Here is a 27,053-nt window from a genome sequence, read left to right on the forward strand (position 1 = left end):
ATACACGACCATGACAAAGTCACCATGCCGAGCTCAATATCCTAATAAAAAATAATTTATATTGTTCTCCTTTTCTAGTTTGGTGGTAAAAAGACATCACAGCACAGTGTAATTGTCATTCTCTTTTTACTGCCGTGTTTAAACACAATTAGTCCATGTTTGCCAACATCTAGTTTGCCCAAACTTTTTAGACAAAAAAAACGAGTCTAATTGAACATCTGGACCAATAAGCATGCTACTTTCCCTGATTCTCACTCCCAAGAAATACCCACCATCCAGCCCAAGATGGAACTTCACTGATCAACTATTTGTTAAGATCATAAAAATGAAGGTGCCCGAGACCACAAGGGTGAGGTAGTTCAATTCAGTGATATCTGATGATCTAGAATGACAGCTGAATTAAAGGCTGTGTAAATCATTTCAAGCTTTGGACAATTATTACATGTGAAATCCAGTAAAATCATTGTGGTAATGGAATAATGTGAAGGGTATTTGGTGGGGGTCTCCAGCGGGATTTACTTATCGAGTTCCCCAATGTTGAAACATGTCACCGCTCTTATTTATCCTTGAAAGAAATTCTTTGTGCACAGATGCTACTACTTAATGATGTTTTGTTAAGCGCTGGTTTTGGCTTGTGGTTTGCTAATTGATGCTAATTGTTGATCAAGTTTCCATTACTTATAGTAACTACAATACATTCATACACTTTATGTAAAAGGGGGTCCTTGGGAGTTCTTCAGATAGTAAATGGTTCTTCCCAGTGGCGGCTGGTACTGAAAATTTTGGGGACGGCGCAAACAAAGTGAAAATTACACCGTTAGTAATGCGGGACTGAATGTAATTGTTAAATAGCCATTTAACAGGTGATATAACAATCTATCACCACTGCTTAGCTAAAAATGGAAAAATCCAACTTTTAAAGCATGCAATAAGATACTACAAATCAGTGAATGAGTTTAATGTGGGTTTATTATCAGTAATAATCAAGGTAACCACTCAAATTTAATCAAACTGTAATCATTTTTTAAAAAACACACACTGTAATGTTGCCTAAATAATGGTCAGGAGCACTACTTGAAAATAAATTTTGCCCTTGCCTTCTAATGCTTATCATGTAGCCGTCATCTAACCGTTCAGCAATGCTAAGCTTCCCAAAAAACTCTCATAGCATTGTCAAGATGTCTGCAGCTACTTTCATGTCGTTTGCCTTATTTCATAAAGTCTAATACCCCCATTGTTGTCCACAACGCTCCGGTGTCAGGACTTTGAAACAGCAAACGAGGAAAACAATAAAATACATTACTTATATCCAGCTAGTCAACTCCGTTTGCCATAACAAGTGCCGGAGAAACCCCGGGTGTAAGCTCCTCCACTATCGCTTGACTGCTGCTGAATGTGTAAGTTGGGTTGATGTGGTCCAAGCTCCTTTATCCTTTTTTTCAAATTCATTTGAAAGCCTCGTGAAATGTTTTTTTTTTTTTTTGTGAAGATAAAACAAAATTTTCTTTCATGTGGAAGAAATGTTGTGCCTACTTCTACGTTATTAACGATCTCTTGCAGTGCCAGTGCACTGACGGAGGGGGAAAGAGAGTCGTTGAGAATGGTCCAATCACACGAGGTCAAAAAATATAAAAACAATATTGATTCGCTAACAACAAAAGTGGGCGTGTCTGGGACGCAAAGAGCTGTGCTCTGAGGACAATCTGAAGCAAGCCAATTAGAGAGCAGCCTCAAGTCACCTGCTTTTCAAAAGTTTTGACCGGCGCCCTGCACACAGATACTGTATGAACGAAATACAATTCTGATTTTTGATATTTTAAAAAATACTATTTATAAAATACCTATTTATAAATAAATAACCTACTATTTATAAATACCTGGCGAATAGTACGACTAAATAATTTTATTATATAATTATTTTGCAATATATATTTAATTTATGTTTAACATGTTTAAGTAGCCTTATTCTCTGGATAACCTGAAGGGGGTGGTGCCCTGGAGTCCCCTATTGTCCAGCCGCCCTTCCTCAAAGGGAAACAATGTTGCAGGATTTTTTATTTATTTATTTATTTATTTATTTATTTATTTATTTTACACTGAACCTTTACGTAGGACAAACCATGCAAAACCACCCATTTCCGCCAAGAGTGCATCTTCGGTGCAAAGCACAATGATTATTTTGAGGTTAGTGGATGTCTGTAAGTTCATAAACTCATTCAAGTCTGGAAATTTTCTCATAAAACATTTCTTTTAATTTCAGTTTCAGAATGCTCCAGATTTAGACTAGGTGAGGTTCACGCTCAGATGTCATAGTCCGTCTATCAAATCCACGGACAACTTTCATACACTCCTTCCTACTTCCTTCCTACAAGCTTTCCAAACCACAGAGTAAACCAGGCCAGGCTTGGTTCAGATGGAAGTCATATTCATAGGCTTTTTGTGGACACTTAATGAAAGTGTAGTCAAATTGGGCTGGATTGGACATTTTTGAAATGAAATGCCTATGGGCAGCAAGGAATAAATTCACAGTTAATTATAATTTACAATATATTTCCTGACATTGTGGCGGTTAAGTGCCTGTGTACATTTATTTTCATCCTCATGACACGAGCACCAGGGTTGCCATATAAAACAACAAACTACACGTGTTACTATTTTTGAAATGTTTTTATAAAATGATATATGGTACACAATATTTTGACTGTAACTGCATTATATTTCGACTGTAACTCCTTATTTCTGAAGGATGTTTTGATGATCTTGTGTAAAATATAAAAAGTTGACTGACTTAGACTTACTTATAATACAGTGCTAAAAGTAACCTAATTTTTCTATATCAGTTTTGCTATAGAAGGCAAAAGGCATTAATGGTGGAGCAAAATATTTTCAAATTAAGTAAGATTCTTGAGATGTTTGTTTTCATACAGTGCATTAGACCAGTGTTCAAGAGTGTGACTTTTAATGAAAGTGGAATGAAATTTAGATTTGTTCAGATAGTCTGGAAATCACAGGTATCAACTTTTACCTCAGCAATGTTTTCTCAACCAAATACACTCATAAAATAATTATTAATCAAGTTGTGGGTTTCTGCATGCTACCACTTAGACAGAGAATTCATTTCTTCAGACATTTCCTAAGGTTCTCAGCTCAAACCAGTCAAAATAGCAAAGATAACAATATTTATATTTGTTTACTAATGGGATAAAATGAAGACCTCAAAATGTTGTGTAGGTGTAAGCTAAATTCCTCACTCCACAGTCTGCATAGCAGTTTTACAAAAGATCAACCCACCTATGTAATCCTGGAATTACAATTTATTTTTTAAATCACTGTATAGTTTAATTGCTTAATCTGATTAAACTGCTAAAGCCCAGTAAGTGTCTCTTCATATTTTTGCACTTAAAATGATTAAAACCATAGTCTTAAGTTTAGACAATATTTATTATTTCAACACCATTTTACACATTATATTATACGTTAAATTTAAATTAATTAAAATTTAAGCTTACACTTGGTTTATAGGGGAAAAAAAAGAGGCAAATTTTTGTCTTTAGTAACTTCTAAATTTTATGAAGGTTAGAAGTTTGCCATTTCTAGCCCCTCTTAGACTGCATATATAAAATAAAGAGCAGATTAGGATTGATTCTCTGGGCAAAATAGAACAAAAAAAAAAAAGTGTGCAGATGCAGACATCAGTGCTGTGGGTGTAGAGAAGCAGTGTTAGGTGGGGCTGAGCTGTAGGCCCTCAGAGGTAGAAATTAGGGAAGCTTTGCCGGCCCTGTGGTGAGACTCCTCACTAAACTACCATCATGTGTTTGTCCTCTTGGCTCTAAATACCCCCTTCACTAAGCGCACCCGGCACTTATCCCCACAGCCTGGCTTGCCAGGGCCCTTACAAAAGTCATTCCAAGAGCTGTCTCTCGCTGGCCTGTAACGTTTTCCTCTCTCATTCTCATCTGCCACCCTGAGCATTTAAACCAGTCCAGCACCAGACAACTGCCTATGCAGTTTGTTTAGATTTTCCCATAAACATGTTTGTCTTTGCAATCTATACCAGGCTTTGGGTATATATATATTTTAAAACGGAGGTTTAGATGTATGGCAGTCTATTTTGGGAAAGGAAATGTTATGTTGAGAATATGGTTTCTCTCGCCCTCTGTCTGTGTGTGTGTGTGTGTGTGTGTGTGTGTGTGTGTGTGTGTGTGTGTGTGTGTGTGTGTGTGTGTGTGTGTGTGTGTGTGTGTGTGAGAGAGAGAGAGAGAGCGCGAGAGCGAGAGCGAGTGATTTCAGAGCCAGTGCTCCAGCTAAAGACTAAACATGCTTGCATGTTGAATACTTGCATCAGGGTCACTCAAGCAGAAACAGATCTCTACCAATTTACTTATCTACAGCTGAAGTCAAAATCATAGAAAAATATGAAACGTTGAAGAAGAAGAAAAAAAGGCAGTCAAATTAAATGTCAGACAGCCATAAGAGGGCGCCATCTTTTCATCTAGGGTTCACTTCATACCTGAGCCTCTCATGAAATGCTTTAAAAGAAACAATATCCAGCAGCTATAGTTAATGGCATTAGGTTCATATACATTCAGAGAGTCAACAAATCTAATCAAATAATACAATGTCATTAAATATTTGAAAAAAGGTTCAAATTGATGTAATACCTTCTGCTTATTCTTCAAGAACTGCAGATCAGGCAAAAACATAATCAAAAGATAAATACTTATTATATAATATATTATGAAACATCATCATAAAGTCCTTTATGTAATAAACTACTAGTACAAAATAATGCAAAGTGTGTTTTAAAAAACTGTAGGAATGGTTAATAAAGATGGTAGAGTGTACATGATTTATGGAAATGTAAGTGTGTTTCAGTGGCTGTGTTTTCAATCTAAGGCAACCTCACTGGACTGCTTGGGTGAAACAATTCTGGATCTAGATTTCATAATAATATTTACTTCTGAACTAGTGGAGCATTCCTAAACAAGACAAGTCATTTGAAACATGCATAGGATGTCCGGTTCATAGGAATCAATCTCAACTTGTGTGCCATGTAAGCCTTTTTGACAGTCAGAGCTGTCTTGATTAGGAATGTAATCAGTACATTGTGAGCAGCCACATGAACTTCAATATGTACATCGTCTACACTGGGAAGGGACAATAATAACAATAGTAGTAAAATTGGGAATGTTGCACTTCTGAACCTTTTAATATTGGCTGAAAGACTCAATGACTGACAGCCATATCACAAAGGCATGCATCAGTATTAGTGACATGAACATGTGCATACCACTTGTAAAGCAACCCCCACACCCCTTTTCCAACCTTTTTTGATTTCTTATAACCGTGTTCATTAATGTATATTATACATTATTTAGGTGTCTATTATTGAATAAAATATCTTAAAAGTCCTTATAAAGGAAAAAATAGATACAACCAACATTAATCTGTGAAACATGTCAGTTAATAAAGTTAACAAAAAGGTAAATCTGACTTTGGAATCTTGGGGATTATTTTAATATATTACTATGCTGCTCCATTAAATAGGTTACAAAAAATTGGCTTTAGCCTTATTTCATGGTAAAGAAGATATTTCCAGAGCAGTTTAATAACATTTGGGGGGGAAACATGCTACCTAAGTTGAACATTAGTGCACACTTTTTTTTTCCTTCACATTTTTTTCAAGGTATTCTTAGCTTGCAAAAGGGTTCTAGCTTGGATCTCTTTCTGATAGAGAAATCATCACTTGTAGGGATCTACATAGAAGGGTTTTCCCAGAGGGACAACTGAAGACCTCTCTTAAGGGTTCTAGATTTTATCTTTTATGTGGGATTTATATAGTGTGTAGGCTATATAATGGCCTTATATAATGACTATATTCCCAAATCCTCTGCCATTGTAATTGACCACAACCCCTAAGACTATTCTGAAATTCAACCACTGGGTAAGAGTTCTAAGTATCAAACACGGAACACATGTATGTTTGTTAACATCTTTTTCAAGCTAGCCACAGGGATATGACTTTATCCATGAAAACATTGTTTTCTTTGTAAATTAACTCCGATTTGTGGCTACTCACACATTTCTGTATGCGTTGTTAAGCTTGGAGTGAAAAACTCAAGTTTCACATTTCCTGCAGAGATTGGGGACTAATGTCTTCAGTCTTTTATTGGCGGAGGTGTTGGTGGATATGATGGGGGATGAAGTTCACTGCTGCATGCTCTCTGTAGTCCTAACGGACTCATGGATGGAAGCTGCCTTCTTATGCTTCTTTTCTTGGGCCTACGAGGCCGGTTTGAGCCAGCTCCAGACACTTTGATGCGGTCACTTAGTGTGTCCGAGGACTCATCAATGTAAGCCAAGTTCTCACCAAAGAAGTCCAGGAGAGAGGGCTCAGGGGGAGAAGAAGGAGCAGGAGAAGGAGGTGGAAGACTCGCACAGCTTCTGATCAAAACAACAGGGATATCATTTTCGCTTGCTTGTTTTTTCTCATTCTCAGCTCCTGACCCAGACCCCTGCGAGTTCCATTCTGACTGGGACCAGGATTCTGATGGTGTCTCAGATCTGGAGTCTGATCCTGAAACTGACCTGGATGTGGATCCTGATCCAGCCTTAGAATTAGACCTCAATTCAGAACGTGAGATAGGCCTTGAGCTTTGTCCTGGTGCCAAGCATGATCCAGGTCTCTTCTCATAACTCGTATATAATCTAGACAAAGCCAGCACATGACATTACATTGTAATTGACCAGGTTTTTAAAAAAGCTGGATCAAAAAGACTGCATATATTAAAGAGAACATTTGAGATCTACGTCCTACTAACCTGGTGTCTGATGCACTGTTAAACCGGGAACCAGGCCAGTTCACAAACAGATGGCCATTTTCCTTGATGGAATTAACCTCCAGAGAAACTCCATGAGGAAGTCCGTCCACAGTACGCCTTGGGTGCCGATGGTGGGCACCACGGCGGCGTTTCCTTCTGCGCCTACGATGGAGCTGGAAGGGATCATTAAGGTCCAGAGGGACAGGGATGCGAAAGTCCATAGACATGTTCTGGATATTCTGGGTCCAATCTGTAGCATGTGCTCTTAGCTCCTCCATCTTAGGAAAAAAACAAATGTATATATACATACATTCCAGAAGAATTTAGGAATTTATTCAGTATGGCATTCAGCTTTGAATATATTCACAGCATACTAATCCATATAGTACAAATTATTTTTAAACTCAGCAACCAATAAGGCAGAGACAGAAATCGGCAGACACTGTTTATATGTGCAATGTTTATAAGACATATTAACTATCAGATAGAAAAGGTATAGTGAATGTTTATTGATGCTACAGAAATACACACTCTTTAAAAATTTATAAACACATTCACGCCTACCTCTGCCCTGGTTTTCTTGGAGAGCATTCGGAGCCAGTTGCCTATCATAGTGAGGATGGAGGCAAAGTAGGCCAAGCCAAACACAATCCACAACCACACGAGGGGCTTGTATATAGGAATGCCATCTTTCCGGTTCTCTAAGATAAGATAAATGAATCTTGGATTGGATCTGGTCTTCAGATTAAAAATCCCTTTTAGTACTACATTCAAATTTCCAGTAAAACTGTAACTGTTTAGACAGCTCTAGCCAAAATATTTGGACATAGTCTCAAGGCTAAGTCACTGGAGAATAGAATATCCGGATGTATATCCATGGATATAAACATTAGTCACTTAATTGGCTCTTTAAATTACTTCACTGTAATTAACCTCTTCCACAAATCACCAGGGGAATTAGCTAAATTACAGAATGTTATCCATGGCAGAGGAAGATAACCACAAGGCTTCCTGTAAACCCATAAATAAATGTAATTTCCTGCCTTGTAAAAGAATTAAGAAGGTGACTGCGTACCTGTTACATAGTCACCAAAGCCCACAGTTGTCAGTGTGATCACTACAAAGTATCCTGCCTCCAGAAGCGTCCAGTTTTCCACTTCCTGAAACACCACGGTGGGTAAGGCAATGAAGATCAAGCAGCCAATCAGAATGGAGCACACTGCAGATATGACCCGTACACTGGTGTGGCTCACCTTCTTCTGCTATTGTCCATGAGAATTAAGGGAACGGAATAAACATTATTATATAATATAGCTTGAAATTAGGCAAACACTAGGCATCAAATTAAGAATTTAGCAGGAAGACAAAGTACATGGGCTTGTGATACACTCAGAGATATTTAGCCACTTATACTTGGGACATCATCAAAATCATCTAGCAAAAATCTTTCTGGTTTCTGGCTCTGGTCCTTATTAGTAGTAATCTTGTGTACAATCTTACAGCCTGCCTTGTAACATTACCTGTCTGTTAATCTAATAAAAAGAAACATCAAAAAATGTGACCAATTAAAGGATCAAGATAGAGGAAATTGTAAAGCACCCACCCGGAACAGAGCCTCTATCTTTGCAACTGCCTTCCTGAGCATGGTGCCCAGATGATCTCCAACTCCAGCTAACAAGATACCAAACATGGGGATCCCCACTAAAGCATAGAATATACAAAATAGCTGGCCTCCCTCTGTCTTCGGGGAGAGGTTTCCAAACCCTGCAGAGAGGGGAGTACAGAGAAGATGATACAGTATTTAAAGCTTCTCAATGCAATGCAACATTAAGCAGGTACTTCCAAAAAGGATGAATATAGCCAATGAACAGCAAAGATTATCAGCGAAGCAAAACTGACACTCTCACCAATGGTGGTGATGATGGTCCCACAGAAGAAGAAGGCATTGGCTAGATCCCATCTGCTGGTGAAATTAGACGTGATTCTGGCATCCAAACCAGCCTCAATCGCAGCAATCACTTGCTGTAGAGATTAGTATTCAGTGGTTACAGTGATGATGGTGGTGGTAGTGGTGATAATAGTGGATCTACATACAGGGGACTAAGCTCCTGTTCTTCTGGTTATATGAATTGCAAGTAGCCTATATTATTGCAGTTGGGTGTTTGTTTTTTCATCTTAAGCATTTCCAAAACATTCTACCTAGGTACTTCTCTAGCTACAGATGCAACAAATGCTTTACTAGCTATCCACAGCCAGTGAGCATGCTAGTTAAATCAAAACGTCTTCATACAGTAGGCCTAGTTCAAGTGAACAGATTATTTGACAGACAATTTGTACAATTCCTACTCATCTGCCGACTGGCTGTTGCTAATTATACATAAAAACTACACCGTAACTTAGCTAGTTAAAGTAGGTATCTACAGTAGATAGCTTACACTTGCTAGTCAGATATGACTGTCTTAAGCAAATAATCATATATTTAGAAATTAACTGTAGTAAATGAATAAATACAGGAATTAACTGTCCATTTTCGGAAGACGGAAGATGCTAGTGTTCATTTTTCTATTTTACAGTCTGTACTGTCATGTATCTTAGCCAGAAAAGAAACAAGATATCTTAATACAACTTTTTTAATGCCAAAACGTACAAACAGGACTACTGAAAACCTCAAAGCCACCTTACTGTAATAAATCTAATTAAGCCTTTATGACAGAAACAGATATACTGAAAACCTTTCAATGGCATTTTTAAGATAACAATGTTTGGCAATCCATATAAGAAGGCCTAAAGGGAAGAATACTGTTCCTACAAAGTTGGCACATTTTAAATCCAATCCTGCTGTAAACAGTAATGGTTCAAAGTGGTGTCTGGAGAACCCTCTGGGGGGGGGTGTACCGTGATTCTATTATTATTATTATTATTATTATTATTATCATTATTATTATTATTATTATGATTATGATGATGATGATCCAATCATGTGGCAACAGTGCAGTGCATAAAATCATGCAGATACGAGCTAGCAGCTTGGGATAATGTTCACATCAACCATCAGAATGGAGAAAAAATGTGATTTTGACCATGGATGTTGGTGCCAGACGGGCTGGTTTGGGTATTTCTATAACTGCTGATCTCCTGGGATTTTCATGCATAACAGTCTCTAGGGTTTACACAGAATGGTGCAATAAGGAAAAAACAGACAGAAACGCCTTGTTGAGAGAGGTCAGCGGAGAATGGCCAGACTGGTAAAAGTTGACAGAAAGGCTACAGTAACTCAGACAACTACTCTCGAATCAGATGAGACGGATTTTACAACAGCAGAAGACCATGTCAAGTTCCACTTCTGTCAGCCAAGTACAGAAAGCTGAGGCTGCAGTGGGCCGAGCCTAACCAAAACTGGACATTTGAAGACTGGAAAAACATAGCCTGGTCTGATGAGTCTCGATTTCTGCTGAGGCACACAGATGGCAGGGTCAGAATTTGGAGCCAACAGCATGAATCCATGGACCTAACCTGCCTTGTGTCAGTCCAGGCTGGTGGAGGTAGTGTAAGTCTGGGGAATATTTTCTTGGCACACTTTGAGCCCTTTAATACTAAACAATCTTCGCTTGAATACCAATGCCAGTCACCGGCTCTGAATCCAATAGTACACCTTTGGGTTGTGGTAGAACGGGAGATTCGCAGCATGAAAGTGCACCTGAAAAATCAGCAGGGATTGCATGGTGCAATCATCTCAACATGGACCAGAATCTCAAAGGAATGTTTCCAACATCTTCTGGAATCCATACCACAAAGAACTGAGGCTGTTTTGAGAGCAAAGGGAGGCCCTACCCAGTATTAGTATAGGGTTTCTAATAAAGTGTTGCATGAGTGTAAATGTAATTAAAATAAATCGTTCCAGGCTGAGAGAAGTTTGAAAACCACTGGAATACATTTTGTACTGTTTGCCATTTGTGCACATTATGTTTGTGGATGTTTACTTATATGAACTCATGCTAATGGCTGTAATATGCGTCCGATACTGTAGGATGTTTATGTTTACCTGAGCATATGTACCTGAGTGAACTCACTGAGGTTGCTCTCTTGAACACAGTTGTGCTTTTGCAGGAATGTTAGTCGAGATTTAAGCAGCTGGTCATAAGCCTGTTCTTCTTTGGGAGCCTCCAGCCAGCCGAACACCAACGCTCCCATCACCAGATACAGCAGCACGGCTGTCAGGATTGTCAGCAGCGTCGAGCAGCGCATGGTTCATCAGACTCCTCTGGGATTTGACCAGGAGGTTCAGAGTGTTAATTAAGGCGCACTGGGTATGTTTCGTCAGGTCCACATCAACTAACTGCAACGGAAATGTGCTTGCTAATAGCTGTCTGTTCTGCCTAATAATGTCAAGACAGAAAAGCAGAAACAGGGGAATGAAAGGTTACGTTTAAGGTTTGCCTATGTTGCCTATGAAGTCTAAAAACCCAAAACGGTTACCTATGACACTGTCCTGTCATCCCAGGTGGCAGTCTTGTCATCATCCATTACAGAAGACTCTTCTGCACATTCAGCCTTGATTACTGAAACCTGTGGAGTACAGCAGCCAAAAAAATGGCTAAACAGCACCATGTTGAGAGGTGTTGGTGCAAACCAGACACGAGACAGATTATCATAAGCATAACAGATCAGAACACAACAAATGACGCCATAGTAACAGAGCCTCTGGCAGAGGTCTGTGTAAACATGGTGTTCTTAAGATTGGTGACAGAACCCTGATGTACAGCAGGACATACTGTACAGCATTATAGCAACATGTCCACATGAAGCAGCTTGTATAGACACCAGGAAGTGTCTATACAATATGAATATGCATACCTTTATTGTCATTGTTCAAATATAATAAGATTCAGTGTGCAGTTGCCCATAGAGCTTTTTACATACATTAAATAGGAAAAGAGATATATATGCATAGAAATGTATGAATATGTGCAGTACACAGGTTACAGCAATAGTGATGACATTTTGTGCAGTGGTCGATGGAATCGGGAAATGAGGTGTACAATAAACACGTTTAGATGTGCAAGAATCTGGTTCAGAAAGAACATTAGCAGCAAAGATGTGCAAATTATTGGCAGCAGATCACCTGGCGCGGCATGGTGCTAAAGCAGATTGAGTCATTACGTGTGTATGTAAGAATTCCACTGTGCATTGGTGTGTGAGTAGAGTAGGACAATTTGCCGAAAAAGCACTAGTTTATAGACATGCTTTTAAAAACAAGATTTAAATTATCATTACAAAAGCATTTTTTTTCTTTGTAAAATGACAACAGCTATGACATTTTGTTTTAATTAATATCCCCTTTCAATCAGATCAAACTTGAATTTTACTCACTAAAACGAACTGAAAAGTTTTGATTAACACAGTATCAAAAGGCTATTCGTATATTAGAAGGAGCTGTTCACTGAATTTCACAGCAAACAATAAAAAGAAAGAAAAACAAGTGGCAGTAAATTTCTAACTAATGTTTATAAAACTGTGCATAAAATTAATAAAGTGCTAAACCTCTGATACACTTTAAGTCTCTCAGATTTACAATATTATTACTATACCTCACAGTTTAAATTTAACCATGCCAGTATCAGATAAAACAGACATGTTCAAATGCGCAATTAAATCAACCGGTTAACTAAACTAGTAAAGTGCTACTAAACACACACTGATATGCAAATATTCATGATACACCAACTTTTGTGGTGTAAGTGTAAATGACTTCATAGCTTATTAACCAGTAAGATAGAGAGGGAAATCCTACAGCAGAAACTTAGAAAAGTTAAAATGCCCGAGACACAGATTTACTTTCACCATATAAACATGAAAATAATAACAACAAATAAATAATTAAATACTGCTCTAATGTAGGTTCCAAGTTGCACATGTTCTCTTACCTTAGTGAAAAATAAAGAGCTGTAAGAAAAGTCAAAACTGTAAGATTCCAGGAGTGACGGTCAGGAGTTCCCTCTCTGCAATAAGAGAGCAACTGTGTGCAAACACTCACCGGGTGTTTCCCCATTCTCAGGCCTTTACATCAGCCTGCCAGCACAAGCAAGGAGAAAGAACAGAGGACATTGGACAGAAAACAGAGTGAGGACAGAGATCAGAGGGCTCCTGGAGAAGGAGGGGGTGTAGAGAGAGATAGGAAGGACACAAAGTGCATAAATAAGTCTTGCCTGTTTATCCCTCTCCATCTCATATTTCTAAATTATTTTCATGATTTCCGTGATTGACTCTCTATTTCTAGCTTCAAGCTCTTCACCTTGTTCATCTTTGTAGACATTTAATGTCCCATAATGCATACATAAACATTTCAAGATTGGCATATTCCTAACATTAGCCTCTCAAGTGATGTTTGTCTTCTGTAGACAGGTTTGAATTATTGCCATCTTTCTACAAAAACAAAACAAATCAAGTGAAAATGCTCTCACAGCTGGTTGGAAACTGAAGAATACCTATTCATTTATGACCTATTTTATTTGCACCCTTTAAAAATATGGCTGTATTTATTAAAAAAAAAAAAAAAAAAAAAAAAAAAAAGTTAAAGCATGAACCAATATAATCCAAGCATTCTGAGATATACTGTATGAATCTTATTCAAATCTGAAAGAGTTTAAAATTTGATGCACAAAATTAACTAAACTAAGAATTGGCAACCTTAATGAAAATGAGCAAAAATACAATCCCCTCCGAAACGGCAAGTCAATTCTTTTTTGCTACACACCAACGACATTAGGGTTTGATATCAATATAGGGATACGAGACAAGAGTTTAAAATTTCAGCTTTTCTTTCCTGGTATTTATACTGAGATGTGCTAAACAACATAAAACAAAGAATCTTTTCGATCAGACTGCCAATTTTTTTAGGTAAGCAAAACTATAGGAATACAAGTCCTGTGGTAAATTAAAGTAAATAACACTTAATATTTGGTTGCATATCCCTTGCTTGCAATAACTGCATCAAGCCTGTGACTCACTAACATCACCAAACTGTTGATTTCTTCTTTTATGATGCTTTTCCAGGCTTTTACAACAGCCTGTTTCAGTTGTTGGTGGTTTCGGGGGATTCTCCAGTCAGTCTCCCCTTCAGGGGGTGAAATGTTGCTCAATTGGGTTAAGATCTGGTGATTGCCTTTCACTGCTAAACAAAACTTTAACAGATCAGAAACTCCAATTGATTTGGACACACCTGGATAACATGAAACACCTGTCAGTCACATGTTCCAATATTTTTGCTTACCTACAAATTGGGTAGTCTGATACAAATGTGCTATGCTGTTTAACACATCTACATATAAATACCACAAAATAAAAGCTGAAATTCTAAACTCTCTTCTCAAATGTCTTGAGTTCACTGTTAAAAAAAAACGAAAAAAAACAAACAAACATATATATAAATAATAATTAACACAATAACAACAAGAACTAATAATAACAACAATAATAAATGAAATAAAAAAAAATAAATAAATAGAATTGGCCTTGCCATTCCAATAACTTTGAAGGGGACTGTATATAGCATACAAGTTGTACAATGTGTGATCTTTTGTACTTAACCATATGGATTACTCAGAGTATTTTAAGTTTATAACATTTAAATATAAAATGTTTTCCTAAGTGGTACAATTATCTGTTAAAAGTACTCCACCCACCCTCAATTTACAATTAATTAATTAAGGAATACATTCCGACTTAAAATGCTTGTTCTTAACTGCACTTTGCAATATATATCCATTACCAGACTTACCATCAAGGTCAACAACCATCTGCCACTTTATGTTAATGGATGACAGAGGGATTTTCCAGGTGAGGAACCTTATATTTACAGTACAAAATCAAGTAATTTATAAAAGACAGCAATCAGAGCAATATTTATTATGTGTGGCAATAACTCTGGTATGGTCTCGTGGGGTAAAAAACATGGTCACATGATAATGTTTGCTAGAGGAAGGAAAGTCGGTTTTAGTTAATCAGTTGATTAAACCTTTTCTTCATATTTGCCCATTCTTTTCCTCAGAAAGCTCACCGTCACCTCCAAAGCTTGACTGCTGTCCCATTGGAGTTGTATTTTCAGCCAAAGGCAGCAATGTAGCTCACTACTAGTCAGGAGTGCAGTTTGAGACCAGTGTTAATCAAAATGACTAATTGTTACAGCTTAAATGGGAAACAGACCTGTGCATCAGTGAAAATGTTGTGTCTTTATTCCTTATCCAGAAATAACCGACTGCCAAAGACACCAACTTAACATTGCAATGTGAAGATGAATGATCTGGGTCCACATCCCCATAAGCAAAGTAACTTTCAGTTTCTTTACCAGTGAGTGAGTGAGTTTTTCCAAATACATTAAACATCTACAAGGATTAACAGAAGATGTATTCCTTGCATGAATTTCACAGCTGTTGAAAGTTGTTTGAGATATGAACATGCGGTTCAAATGCACATTTACAATGGAAAAAAAACAAAACAAGTTGCACTTTTAAGGCCATATTTTAAACTTTAATAGACCAAAAACTCAAATCACTGGTGGGGGAGAAACTCCAACTCAAAACAAGTAACAAGTCCTTCAAACAAAGTGTACACATTAGTAAGTCATCTCCTTCAAAATGTCCCAAGTAAACTAAACTACTTTATCAATACAAGCACTCAGCATTACAAATGCTCTTTGTTCACGTAGCATATAAAACAAAAATTTATCTTACAAAACCTAAAACAAATATCATTTAAATATATTAATTTCATTTTTAAAAATTACAATTCTAAACCTTTCTTATACGAAAGGACTTGTACAAATGTCTAGCTGAACTAAGATAAACCAAGCACTGCACAGTGTGTGTGTGTGTGTGTGTGTGTGTGTGTGTGTGTGTGCGCACACTTCACAGATCACCATACATGGAGCGGAAACAGGCTCAGGTTGGTCTGAGTCATACGTTTGCCCCCACACACACACACACACGTTCCTCAGGCCTTTAACGTACCACATTCACAACAATCAATAATCTAGGGCAGTGCAAAAAAAGAAATAAAAATATGAACAAAGATGTTCAAAAAGTTTGTGTGTTTCAAAATGAAAGTTAGCATGCATCACAAAACAATGTAAACATATCTGCTCCAAAGGAATTTTTCAGATAGTGAGAATGATGCAACACAATCTGAGAGAACACGATTGTGCTCCAGAAGGCTGAAATTGGCAAAAATGAGTACGAGAGTTCCATTTAAAGAGTAGAGACCACTTATATTCAGGATGAAACAGGCAGCTTTAAATCTTCCCTGCAGAAAGACACGAAAACCCAAGGTTAAGAAGTCTTTGTGAACTCATTCAAATAAAATGAGAAATGCTGTATCTTACTGAATTATGGAAAATATCCTACCATTCTTCTAGCTGACTAGCGGACATATTATTAGTGTATTTTTTTTGCTAGATTGAAAGATCAAAATCTCTCTTAATATCTGAATTTCTTATAAATGTGCTTACATGTCATTTTAATATAAACACCTGTATAATACCTGCTCATTCATGCAGTTATCTCATCAGCCACATGTGGAAGCAGCACAATGCATAAAATCATGCAGATACATTTCAAGAGCTTGAGTTTGATGTTCACATCAAACACTGTAATGGCAAAAATGTGACCTCAGTGGCTTCCACCATGGCATGCTCACTGGTTCCAGGCAGGCTGCTTTAAGCATTTCAGAATCTGCTGAATTCTTAGAATTTTCACACACAAAACGGTCTCTTAGAGTTTGCACAAAATCATGCAAAAATACAAAGGTGACCAGTGAGCAGCAGTTCTGTTCACTGGAGCACCTTGGTGTTGACTGAGGTCAAGGGAGGATGGTTAGACTGGTTTGAACTGAAAGTCTATGGTAACTTAAATAATCAATCTTTACAACTATAGTGAGCAGAGTAGCATCTCAAAATGCACAACATATCAAACGTTGAAGTGGATGGGCTACAAAAGCAGAAGACCACGTCGGGTTCTACTCCGGTCAACCAAGAAAAGGAATCAGAGACTATGGTGGGCACAGGCTCCCTGAAACTGGACAAAGGAATATTAGAAAAACTGGAAAGCTCAGATGTCACCGGGTCTTTTTCCTTCAACTGCCCAGTTTTAATGAGATCACATTTTCCCCATTTGATGTGAATATTATCTGAAGCTTGTAACCTGCATCGGCATTTATGCATTACGCTGCTGCCACGTGATTGGCTGATCAGATGCATGGAAAGGTAGTGTCCAGGTGTTCCTATTAAATTAGCCAGTGAGTATACATATGTACATAAACATTAACTTAATTATTTGTTAAGTCGCATCTTCTATATTGCGACTTTACTGCAGACCTGTTAACCCGAATGTGTACTGCCCCTAAAGGGGTGGGGGCACAGTAATCCGATGTTGCATAGCTCCTACGCAAACGTGTGAAGATCAGCAGGTTTGCTATTGTAGAGATTGTCCACACCTGTTGCTGAAAAGAAAGAAGTAGTAACACATGTGAAATGTGTGTGCACAGTGTGATTACCTGGAACACACTGTTTGAGATTGCTATGGGTCAATTTCCTCCTCAGCCTCTGTGAGTGGCGGCTCTCTGAGGGAGATGGGTAAAGCATCTGTTCCCAGAAGCCCCCTGCGCAAAACATATGGACAAGCAGGACCACTGGGAATATCAGCAAAACCTGTAGAGAGAAAGAAAGGTCATCCAAGTCGTCAGTTACAGATAAGCTGCATGGCAGAATCTGTACAGACTGAACAGTGCTAACAGACATGGGCTGAGAGCTCTGAGCACAGTCGCTGCACACCTTTCATTACGACCTCAGGCAGGCCGTAGGGTTCATACTCCGTGTCATCATATGCTGCAGACATGCGACTACGGCTGCGCCTAATTCGCTCGGCAAGGTGAACTGGATCGGCTGGGATCGGGAACGAGCCGGAAAATATTAGCTTTTTGGTCTCAGCTGCAGGGGCAGAAGAGAGCGGAGGCGATTCAGTGTACTCATCATTCTGTTTCTCCTCCTCACTCTGCATAGCCTGTTCATCATGGGTCTGGGTGCTGGTATGGAGGACAACTGGTCTCTGCTTGGGGCTTCCAAAGTCCTCAACTTCCTCTCTGTTATACTCTTCTGTCTGAGTGCACACACTCTTCACTTCTTTAGTACCTGCTTTGTCTATACTACTGGTGAACCCAGTGATCTCTGATATTTGTTGCTGGTCTACAGCATTATCCTCTTTTTGGACAGAGATAGAAGTCTGACTGTCCAGAACTGGAGAGTGTTCGTTTTTTTGCTTTGTCCTGTTTCTATGAGACTGATCACTTTGTGTGGCAGTCACTACCTCATCATGCCTCAGACTAGACACATCAGAACCTTTCCCCTCTGCTGATTCCGTATGGAGCTTGGGACCTATTAGTTTGGTCTTTATTCCCTTTTCTGTTAAACCATCCTCTCTGCTTTCTGGTCGGAAAGCGATTTCACAAGGCTGGTGTCCAGGTTGCTGATCCTCGCTCAGTCCTGTTTGTTTGATCTGATGAGCAAAATCATGCCTGTGATCAGAGTTTTCCATTTCGGAGGACAAGTCCGCAGATGCACTCTTGCCATTCGGGGGTTCGAGCTCCATTTTTAGGTGATCATTTACGTCATTTATCGCACTATTGTCATCAGCAATCAGTTCCTGTGGAGAGAGTAAATGAACTACATAAGGCAAAAGCAACCATCCACCCTGGAAAATGGTAATAATTTAATCTCTGCACAATAGCAACATTTTAGAACACACATCAAGATTCATCTTATTTACCATTGCCTGAAGAATTAATGGCAAGTCCTCTGTGCTCTTTCCTGATGAGGTCTGATAAGCTCTTTGGTGGTCTGTAGTAAGAGGTTCACAATAACCTATGGGCTGGGAAAGACCTCCAAACTGCACCATGCTTCTGGAACAAAAGCTCAAATTAATGTGGAGTCAGAAATGTTGTGTACGTACCTACAATACAACACAAACTTTTCAAACACAGTCACTTGCCTCAAGTACCCTTGCACTCAATTATATGTTGTAAATAACTACACTCCATACATCCCAGGCTCTCACTATCGTTGTGTATTATAACAAATGAGAGTAAAACACTTGGATCATGAGTACCTGCTCTGTATGTTCTGGGAGTGTAGCATAGTGGGGCTGCATGAGAGGACTAGTCGTTCCTCTCGCATTACAACTATAGGGCTGCGGTTGCATTCCTGATCCAGTGTCTCCTCAGGGGTCATGGCAGACAGTCTCCAAAGCTGGAGCTCTTCAGCTTGGTGTCTGTTCTTCTCAGAAAGGAGCTGAAGCTCACACCGCAGGGCTTGCAGCTGAGAAAGAGGAATGAACATTAAAAAAAAACTTTTTCAAAACCAATATCTCAAATAGGACATTAAAACTGAATAGAGAACAAAAGTGTTGTGTGAAGATCCAACCCAGTGGTAGTTGAGATTATGTGCTAGAAAATGTTGGTAACTCCAGTTGTGAGCAAGACCAGTTTAAAACCATGGCTGCAATCACTCCATCTTTACATCAATCATGGGTGTTAGGGTTTGAAATTTTGTTTCCCCAGCATTATTATTATATATTATAATTATTTATATATATATATATATATATATATATATATATATATATATATATATATATATATATATATATATATATATATATATATAAATAAAATTTATATATTTTTATATTATATATATAAAAATATATAAATTTTATATATATATATATATATATATATAATTTATATATTTTTATATTATATATATATATATATATATATATATATATATATATATATATATATATATATATATATATATATATATATACATACATACATACATATATACATACACATACATACATACATACATACATACATACACACACATACACATACATACACACACACACACACAGTATCTCACAAAAGTGAGTACACCCCTCACATTTTTATAAATATTTGATGATATCTTTTCATGTGACAACACTGAAGAAATGACACTTTGCTACAATGTAAAGTACTGCGTGTACAGCTTGTGTAACAGTGTAAATTTGCTGTTCCCTCAAAATAACTCAACACACAGCCATTAATGTCTAAACTGCTGGCAACAAAAGTGAGTACACCCCCAAGTGAAAATGTACAAATTGGGCCCAAAGTGTCAATATTTTGTGTGGCCACCATTATTTTCCAGCACTGCCTTAACTCTCTTGGGCGTGGAGTTCACCAGAGCTTCACAGGTTGCCAGAGTCCACTTGAACTCCTCCATGATGACATCACGGAGCTGGTGGGTGTTCGAGACCTTGTGCTTCTCCACCTTCCGTTTGAGGATGCCCCACAGACGCTCAATAGGATTTAGGTCTGGAGACATGCTTGGCCAATATATCACCTTCACCCCCAGCATCTTTAGCAAGGCAGTGGTCGTCTTGGAGGTGTGTTTGGGGTCGTTATCATGCTGGAATACTGCATACTGATCATGCTCTGCTTCAGTATGTCACAGTACATGTTGGCATTCATGGATCCCTCAATGAACTGTAGCTCCCCAGTGCTGGCAGCACTCACGCAGCCCCAGACCATGACACTCCCACCACCATGCTTGACTGTAGGCAAGACACACTTGTCTTTGCACTCCTCACCTGGTTGCCGCCACACACGCTCGACACCATCTGAACCAAATAAGTTAATCTTGGTCTCATCAGACCACAGGACATGGTTCCAGTAATCCATGTCCTTAGTCTGCTCGTCTTCAGCAAACTGTTTGCGGCTTTCTTGTGCATCATCTTTAGAAGAGGCTTCTTTTTGGGACGACAGCCATGCAGACCAATTTGATGCAGTGTGCGGCGTATGGTCTGAGCACTGACAGGCTGACCCCCCCACACCCCTTCAACCTCTGTAGCAATGCTGGCAGCACTCATACGTCTATTTCCCAAAGACAACCTCTAGATATGACGCTGAGCACATGCACTCAACTTCTTTGGTCGACCATGGCGAGGCCTGTTCTGAGTGGAACCTGTCCTGTTAAACCGCTGTATGGTCTTGGCCGCTGTGCTGCAGCTCAGTGTCAGGGTCTTGGCAATCTTCTTATAGCCTAGGCCATCTTTATGTAAAGCAACAATTCTTTTTTTCAGATCCTCAGAGAGTTCTTTGCCATGAGGTGCCATGTTGAACTTCCAGTGACCAGTATGAGGGAGTGTGAGAGCGATGACACCAGATTTAACACACCTGCTCCCCATTCACACCTGAGACCTTGTAACACTAACAAGTCACATGACACCGGGGAGGGAAAATGGCTAATTGGGCCCAATTTGGACATTTTCACTGAGGGGTGTACTCACTTTTGTTGCCAGCGGTTTAGACATTAATGGCTGTGTGTTGAGTTATTTTGAGGGGACAGCAAATTTACACTGTTACACAAGCTGTACACTCACTACTTTACATTGTAGCAAAGTGTCATTTCTTCAGTGTTGTCACATGAAAAGATATGATCAAATATTTACAAAAATGTGAGGGGTGTACTCACTTTTGTGAGATACCTTGCGTGTGTGTATATATATATATATATATATATATATATATATATATATATATATATATAAACTGACAAAAGGATCAAAGTCCCTAATTGTTCTTACTTCTTAGAAAGATATTTTTGAGAATAACTTCCCAGAAAATCTCTTATACAGTCAGTATTGATTGCACTGAAAGAGTTGTTGTCAGGAAAGACAATACACTGAGCCAAAAACAAAATTTAGCTCGCAGGTAGTGTGCAGAGCCGCTTAGCCAAAAGATAGGTAGTTGTTTTTGCTTAGTTCTGGGCAGCAATGTTACAGTGGGGGAAATAAGTATTGGACGCGTCAACATTTATCTCAGGAACTATATTTCCAATGAGGCTATTCACAAACTTTTCACAAGACATCAGTATTAACTCAAGAAATCTGGAAATATAAAGAATTCACAACATTAAAGTCCATAAATAAAGTTATGTGTAATAAAGTGGAATGACAGGAAAAAAGTATTGAACACGCTAAGAAAACGCAGTTCTCCAAGTCAAGGTAAGACAAGCAACCAGCCGAAATCCGTAAGAATTATACCCCCAATCTGTGCAAATTACTATCAGCTCGAGTAGTAAATTGAAGGTCTATAAAAAGGCTTTTCGTAACCAAGGTGTCACACAAGAAACATCTCATGATGGGTAAAAGCAAAGAGCTCTCCCAAGACCTTCACAGCCTTATTGTTGCAGAACAGATTGATGAATCTGATACAGACATACTTAAAAACTTCTGAATCTTCCAGTAAGCACCATTGGGGCCATTATCCGCAAGTGGAAGCAACATCACTCCGTCATCAACTGGCCATGCACAGGAACTCCTCACAAGATTTCTGTCCAGGGAGTCAGAAGAATAGTCAGAAGAGTAGCCCAACAGCCAAGGACCACTGGGAAAGAGCTCCAGAAACACTTGGAGGCAGCAGGTACCATCGTCACAGAAAACAACAGGCAATGGACTCCACCGCCATGGCCTCTACGCACACTCACCACGCAAGACTCCATTACTAAAGAAAAGGCATGTCAAAGCTCGTTTAAAGTTTGCTACAACTCATTTGGACAAGCCTGTGAAATACTGGGAGAGTGTAGTCCGGTCAGATGAGAGCAAAATTGACCTTTTTGGCCATCATACTACACACCATGTTTGGAGAAGAAATGGCACTGCACATCACCCTAAAAACACTATACCAACAGTGAAGTGTGGAGGGGGAAGCATCATGGTGTGGGGCTGTTTTTCATCACATGGTACTGGCAGACTTCATATAATTGAAGGAACGATGAATGGAGCCCTTTACCAGGAGATTCTTGAGAAGAATCTGCTGTCATCCACCAGGATGATGATGATGAGACATGAGTGGACCTTCCAGCAGGACAATGATGCAAAGCATACAGCAAAGGAAACTCTCAATTGATTTCAGAGCAAAAAAATCAAGGTGTTAGAATGGCCCAAATCACCTGACTTGAATCCAAATGAACAAGATTTAAAGACGATATGTTTAGAAGAATGGACCAAAATCACACCTGCATACTGCAGCTAATTAATTTCTTCATACAGGAAGTGTCTTGAAGCGGTCATTACAAACAAAGGCTTCTCCACTAAGTATAAAGTTATTCCACTTTATTACACATAACTTTATTTATGGACTTTAATATTTGGATTTCTGTGTGTGTGGATTTCAGGAGTTAATACCGAAGTCCGGTGAAAATTTCATGTGAATAACCTCATTGGAAATATATTTACTGAAAAAAAATGTTGAAGCATGCAATAATCATTTCCCCCACTGTATGTTCTACTGTGCATCTGATAGTAGCCATGCATGATAAACCAGATGTGTAAACAGGACCACAGTGATGATGTTAGATGTTTCTCAGAAGTACGTGTTTAACTGTGGTGAGCGGAAATAGCAACATAAAAATTTATTTTGCAAAACTTTGCAGTTATGTGGCTCTGAATGTGCTGTTGAAAAGCACAATTACAGTTTTTAAGAAAAAAAGAAAGGCACTAAAAGGTCTTCGATACTAAACATGAACTGAACAGAAACGTACGTACCTGTTCATGAAGAGAGTGAATCCGTGCTGAGGTGCAGGTCTCATTTTCATTCTCCTCATGTTCATCTTCACATTTTTTCCAGTTGTCTTCAAAACTCCCACCAATTACAACCTTCTCCTCCACATCTGCGACTGACACACTCTCTTCTTCTGCGTTTGTCAAACGATTAGACTTGTCTTGTTTTAAATCTATTTCCGATAAACCTGGTTCATTATCGATTTGCTTCAATTTTAATTTCAGCTGTTCAAGCTCTTGCTTGAGGGACAGGAAATCCTGCCTTGACACTTCCTGCAGCTGCAAAGTCAGTTGGTCATGTTTGGCCTTTAACGAAGACAGCTCATTCTGTTCTTCATGCAATCTGTTTATTACCATCTTTATGGTGGTTGTGTTAACTGTGGAATGTTCCAGAAGCTTTTGTAAAGTTTCTGGTAGTTCTTTTGTCTCTGTGAAACTAGATACAACAGCGCTCTGTGCATTCTCTGCATTAGTCTCAATCGCATGACGATTGTCTTGCTGAGCAGTAGTCAGTAGTTCTGGTAGCTCCTCTGCAGTAGTGTTGTCATTATAGTGGTCAGAATCTTTTCCATAAACATCTGAGGATGTTAATGTTACATGTTCCTTGGTGGCTAAGGTCACCTGACCCATATTTGTCTTATCTGAAGCAGCAGAGACATTGCCAGGCGGATCCTCTCCAACTTCTAAATTTTTAAAGGACTGGTGATCAGACTGTAGTGGTTTATTTTTCACAGTGTTATAAGATTCTTGTTCAGACTCTTCATGGGTATTTGAAGTAGTAGTGTTAATCGCAAAATCACAAGATGGCTCTGCAGAAACTTCAGCAGACTTCTTAGAGCTTGAGGTCATGCTGGTAACTCTCTCTTTATCCACCTTGAGTGAGGCAAGCTCTTTTAGACAGCTCTGTAGTTCCTCTCCTTGCCTCTGGAGGGCACTGTCTCTTTGCTGTAGTTCCCTTAAAAGGTCTTCAATGTGCTTGCTCTGATTTTCAAATGCTAGAGTTAGCTGCTGGGTCTGACTCGTCACCTGGTTCTGAAGAGCCTCCAACATTTTCTGTGACTTTTTCGCCCTTTCTGCTTCCCTATCTCTCTGTACTCGCATACGTTCCACCTCCAGTACCAAAACGGTAGTGTCATCCAAGTTTACGCCTTTTGTGCTCTTTGTATGATCCTCCAGATTTCCAGTTGAAGTAGTGTCCTGTTCTAATGGAGAGTGCTCCCCAGCTTTTATCCCAGTTCCACATTCTGTAATCAGGGCTTTTTTTGGTTCCTTGGAGAACATGGTACTCGGAAGGTTCACCGACTCACAGAAGAAAACCTCATTTTCTAATGCTGTAACATCGTTTGTGGTGTTTGGTTGGTTTCCAAGCTGCAGATAGGTTAAAGGCATGCTGGTGTTTACATTTTTGTCCTCCACTGTGGAAGAACTTTGTAGCCAGTCCAACTCTGCTTGAAGTTCTGCAATCTTTACTCCTTCCACTTCGTAGGTTTTGCGTAGTTTCTTCTCCTCCTCTAGCTCCCTTTCTCTCTCCTCACGTTCCTGAAAAAGCTCAGACTGAAGCACCTCTAGTTCCTTGCGCATTTTCTCCCCCTCTTTTTCAAGAAGTTCCTCCTTTCTTTCCATCTGAGCCAAGGCTTCTTTAAGTTTGATGGTCTCCTCTTTGGTTTCTTCCTCTTTTCTCTCACCTTCCTCCTGTCTTTTTTCAGCCTCCTTCTCCAAAGTAGTTACCACTTCCCTTAATCTTGCACTCTCCTTCCTCTCTTGTTCCAGCTGTGCCTCCAGTTTGCTTCCTTTCTCTTTAAGCTCCTGGGCTTTTGTGCGATGCTGCTCGGCCTGGCTTGAGTGCTTTTTGCTTAGTTGCTTCAGTTTGGTCCTGGCCTCAGCTTCTGCCTGCCTTTGAGTCTCAAGGTCATCCAGACGCTGATCTAACTCCCGTTTAATGTCCCTGAGCTCATCCCGGAGAGCTGAATTCTCTTTCTTTAATTCAACAATATAAGATGAGTCCCGTTTCTGTCCCTGATTTAAAGAGCTCGACTTTTGGTTTCCTGAGTCACAGTGGATATCATCTTTAAAGATGCGCTCATTGATTGAATCAGACATGCACGAGTCGGTGTCTGTATCTTCTATCCCTGTGTCTTGTTCAGTAATGGAGCTCTCCATCTCTGCCTCACTAGACCGTTGTGCTCCACACAGATTCCCTTCTTGTATACTGATGCTCAATGGGGGTGAGTCCTCAGAGCCAAACTCGCTGATGTGCTCAGAGTCAATCCCCTCACCAGGTTCTCTCTCAGAAGGACAGGCTAAAGGCCCTGGCCTATCCGATATTTTTGGTCTCTCATTTTTTAGCGTTCTCTTTCTCTGGGATGAGTGCTGTCGAGGTGGAGAGTAACTGGGATAAGTGGACAGAACAGGACTGAAATTGTCACCAGCAACAGGATGGGAGACCACTTGTGGAGGAGGAGCTGCAAGTTGGGCTAAATGGGAAACACACAGAGAAAAAACAAAAAAAATATTTATATGCATGTAAATATCTATGGCACACTACATCTCTACCCATTTGTATACATTTATATTCTATATCGATGTACACTCATAAAACACTTTAAAGGAACACTACACTAATACTGGGTATGGCCTCCATTTGCTCTCAATACAGTCTCAATTATTTGTTACATGGATTCCACAAGATGCTGGAAACACTCCTGTGAGATTCTGGTCCATGTTGACATGATTGAATCAAAAAATTCCTGCAGTTTCTCAGGTGCATTTTCATACTGAGAATCTCCCATTCTACCACATCCCAAAGGTGTTCTATTGGATTCAGATCCGTTGACTGGGAAGATCACTGATGAACTCATTTTCATGAAACCAGTTTGAGACAACTTTTGCTTGTGACATGGTGCATTATCATGCTGGAAGTAATCATTAGAAGATGGGTAAATTGTGGACATAAAGGGATGCACATGGTCAGCAACAATACTCAAATAGTCTGTGGTATTCAAGCGATGATTGATTGGTATTAACAGGCCCAACGTGTGCTCAGAAATCATTCCCCACACTGTTACACCACCTCCACCAGCCTGGACTGCTGACACAAGGCAGGTTAGGTCCATGGTTCATACTGTTGGTGCTCAGTTTTGACCCTGCCATCTGTGTGCCTCAGCAGAAATCGTGATTCATCAGACCAGGCTATGCTTCAACTGTGCAGTCTCAGTGAGCCTGTGCCCACTTCAGCCTCAGATTTCTGTTCTTGGCTGAAAGAAGTGGAACCCGATGTGGTCTTCTGCTGTTGTAGCCCATCCGCCTCAAGGGTCGAGGTGTTGTGCATTGTGAGATACTTTTCTGCTAACCACAATAGTAGAGAATGGTTATACTGTAGCTTTTCTGCCAGCTCAAACCAGTCTGGCAATTCTCCGTTGACCTCTTCTCATCAACAAGGCTTTTCTGTCGCCAGAACTGCTGCTCACTTGATGTTTCTTTATTGCACCATTCTGAGAAAACCCTAAAGACTGTTGTGTGTGAAAATCCTAAGAGCTCAGCAGTTACAGAAATACTCAAACTAGCCCATCTTGCACCA

At 39.3% G+C, this 27,053-nt stretch overlaps 2 protein-coding genes across 4 annotated transcripts in view; both read right to left on the reverse strand.

Moving 5' to 3' along the window:
* Positions 1-4,305: 4,305 nt before the first annotated feature.
* kcnk4a (potassium channel, subfamily K, member 4a) lies at positions 4,306-13,366 on the reverse strand. Of its 2 annotated transcripts, none has more exons than XM_017474249.3 (9): positions 12,746-13,366; positions 11,298-11,387; positions 10,878-11,197; positions 8,729-8,843; positions 8,425-8,585; positions 7,897-8,080; positions 7,386-7,522; positions 6,822-7,099; positions 4,306-6,708 (listed from the first exon to the last, which is right to left on the reverse strand). In XM_017474249.3, exons 3-9 carry the CDS (start codon positions 11,064-11,066, stop codon positions 6,159-6,161), a joined length of 1,614 nt encoding a protein of 537 aa, XP_017329738.1. In that variant the 5' UTR covers positions 11,067-11,197; positions 11,298-11,387; positions 12,746-13,366; the 3' UTR covers positions 4,306-6,158. The 2 variants fall into 2 exon arrangements, with proteins under 2 accessions (XP_017329738.1, XP_017329736.1); XM_017474247.3 differs by having other exon boundaries at positions 7,897-8,083; positions 12,746-13,365.
* A 1,959-nt stretch (positions 13,367-15,325) lies between these two features.
* The window catches only part of si:dkeyp-115e12.6 (centromere protein F), a 31,707-nt gene continuing 19,979 nt past the window's right edge, over positions 15,326-27,053 (reverse strand). The window contains exons 12-17 of one of the 2 annotated variants that reach the window (XM_047157189.2): positions 23,462-25,950; positions 18,974-19,182; positions 18,635-18,764; positions 17,644-18,511; positions 17,367-17,520; positions 15,326-16,118 (exon numbers count right to left, since the gene is read on the reverse strand). In XM_047157189.2, coding sequence (XP_047013145.2) covers positions 17,390-17,520; positions 17,644-18,511; positions 18,635-18,764; positions 18,974-19,182; positions 23,462-25,950 — 3,827 coding nt within the window. In that variant the 3' untranslated portion in view covers positions 15,326-16,118; positions 17,367-17,389. Of the gene's footprint in view, positions 16,119-17,366; positions 17,521-17,643; positions 18,512-18,634; positions 18,768-18,973; positions 19,183-23,461; positions 25,951-27,053 lie in introns of both variants that reach the window. The other variant, XM_017473553.3, reaches the window with a different exon arrangement.

Source organism: Ictalurus punctatus, chromosome 8 (assembly GCF_001660625.3).
Source record: "Ictalurus punctatus breed USDA103 chromosome 8, Coco_2.0, whole genome shotgun sequence".
Classification (NCBI taxonomy): Eukaryota; Metazoa; Chordata; class Actinopteri; order Siluriformes; family Ictaluridae; genus Ictalurus; species Ictalurus punctatus.